Source organism: Capsella rubella, unplaced genomic scaffold (genome assembly GCF_000375325.1).
Source record: "Capsella rubella cultivar Monte Gargano unplaced genomic scaffold, Caprub1_0 scaffold_4, whole genome shotgun sequence".
NCBI classification, from domain to species: domain Eukaryota; kingdom Viridiplantae; phylum Streptophyta; class Magnoliopsida; order Brassicales; family Brassicaceae; genus Capsella; species Capsella rubella.
In genome coordinates, this window is record NW_006238920.1 from 10,464,732 (window position 1) to 10,467,001 (window position 2,270).

The 2,270-nt window shown below is 35.8% G+C and overlaps 1 protein-coding gene across 1 annotated transcript; it reads right to left on the reverse strand.

The window, feature by feature from the left end:
* Nucleotides 1-828: 828 nt before the first annotated feature.
* On the reverse strand, nt 829-1,995 carry LOC17887910 (zinc finger protein 593 homolog). Its single transcript, XM_006295192.2, has 4 exons — nt 1,906-1,995; nt 1,614-1,813; nt 1,357-1,419; nt 829-1,063 (listed from the first exon to the last, which is right to left on the reverse strand). The coding sequence occupies exons 2-4, from the start codon at nt 1,802-1,804 to the stop codon at nt 961-963; spliced, it is 357 nt and encodes a 118-aa protein (XP_006295254.1). The 5' UTR covers nt 1,805-1,813; nt 1,906-1,995; the 3' UTR covers nt 829-960.
* Nucleotides 1,996-2,270: the final 275 nt, after the last annotated feature.

The following is a 2,270-nucleotide window of genomic DNA, read 5'->3' on the forward strand; positions in this document are numbered from 1 at the left end:
AACACAATGATACATACGAAAGGATCAGTAATACAAACACAATATATATTAATATAGTTTCATTGAAGGAGATGATGTTCAACAAGACTACATGATTTCCGTCAAAGAGAATCAATATCCTAAGAAATACAACTTCATCTAAGAGGAGACAATAAAATAACTACCTGTGTAAAGTGTCATTAACATGACATGATTATACAATTTCGAAAACCTTTTTTATATCTAGAAGGTGTGACTGAAGCTGGTGAGTTTACACGTACCAGTTACCACAATCTTTGGTGTGTCCGTTTCATGCTCTGTATTTCATCCAAAGATGAACAGCGTTAGAATAGAAGAGTCATTTATCAAGGATTTACCATTACCAAGGCACTGGAAACAAAACTCTAGAGGGACTGCATACTTTTTCCGATCACATTGAGAGTCTCTTGTCTCTGTAACTGTATATTTTTACTTGACTTTGGCTTGGAATAATGGCACACTTGATTTATGATTTTTTTTTTTTTTTTTTTTTTTCGGCAATTGATTTTATGATTTCTTGTAATGAAAATAATCCTTGGCGGATGTCTTGGCTGCTGGCTTTTCATAATGTTATCACTCCTTTATTTTAATCTTCCCTTTGGTGTTGGATAATACATGTATTGATGTCAAACAGCATACTCTGTGTCTGGACTTTGGCTCTGCGTTATGGTTTGCTTCTCTTATATCGTGCTGCCAATTATGGAGTGTCAAGCGTGGATGATCAAAAAAATTGGCTGTTTTGATCTGGTGACCACGCGCAGGCAAGATGGAACATATATACAGGTGAGAATCTTTTGTAACAATTGACAATTCGATCAAAAAGATCAGACAAAACCTTATATCATTAATTTAGGAAAATATAGTTTTGACTACTAAGGACAATCTTACAACAAAAATCCAAGTTCCATTAACTGTGAACTAATAAGAAAAAAACTGTAAAACTCAGGCAGACATCAGCTTTGGGCCATTGTCCGGCATTCCCATTCCACCAGCTAAATCTGCATCGAGTTGCGAGTGTGGCGCTTGTCCCTTCATTATCTTCACACTGCAACCACACAAAAGAAATCCAGAAGGAGAAACTAAATTTCAGAGTCAGGATACTCATTGAGGCACAAGTAACACCTTGGAACACCCATGGATTAACACCTTAACAGAACAACAGATATACATAGAGCAACAATATAATATGTGTGAAGGTATCAAAATGACAAGTCCAAATACTTATCCCAGCTATGTCAAAGAAGAGAGGTAGCTTGAACATAGCAAGCAGGACATAGCATCGTAACTAAACAAAGTTCCAAACCCAAATGTAAGCAAGTCAATGAAGAATCAGCTCACCGCTTCTTGTGTTTCTTAGTCTTGAAATGATCATCCCGCACTGAAGACTTGGAGAAGTACCGACTAAAACAATATAAAAGGTAGAGATTGAAATCAACAACTTAGTAAAGAGAGCCAATCAAACAAACAAAATGGGCCAATCTTAACACAAACAGAAACATATAGAGAAGAAGTTCAAAGTTCAAAGATTCAGTAAACCAAAAGAGTGTAGAGAGAGAATTCTACAAAAAGGCTGAACATTTTGATTATGATCTTACTCGCAGTGTAAGCAATAGAATTGACCCATTCCAGGCAAATCCTCATCAAGCTGAAGAGGCTTAATCTCCGTCTCTGGTTTACGCAGCTCAGTGTAAACCAAATCGTCTCCTTTGACTTCGAATTTGTCACGCCGAGCTGTTTTGTGAGATAATCTCCTCTTCTTCACTTTTCTAGTTGGACATCTACCCATTTTAGCTTCCTAAGTAGTCAAATTGAATCATCAAACTCAAAAACCAGTGGCTAATTGTTAAGAATCTAAACGAGAATTGAAGCATCAAATTGAAAACTTACGATTCAGAGAAGATAACCACAGGAGGAGCTGGAGACGACGACGACGCGGAAGAGGAAACCCTAGAAATTTTTCAGTTTCGGTTATAAAGTATTAACCTAAAAAAAGGCGGTTTGAATTGATAGAGACTTTGAAAAGAGGCCCAATTTTTGTAACAGGCTTTTATAGAAGCCCGTATATGATTATTTGGGCTTATTACCATTTGGTAGCTCAAAATAAGAAAAGTCAAATTTATATGGATGTATTCAATCTTGTATTTTATATGATTTTGATGGTTTTTGGTGACTTTAAGTGATTAGAATCATAAGTTTCATTAGCTTTTAAGTATAACAAGAAACTAATAAAATCTTAATCAAGAGTTGCATTG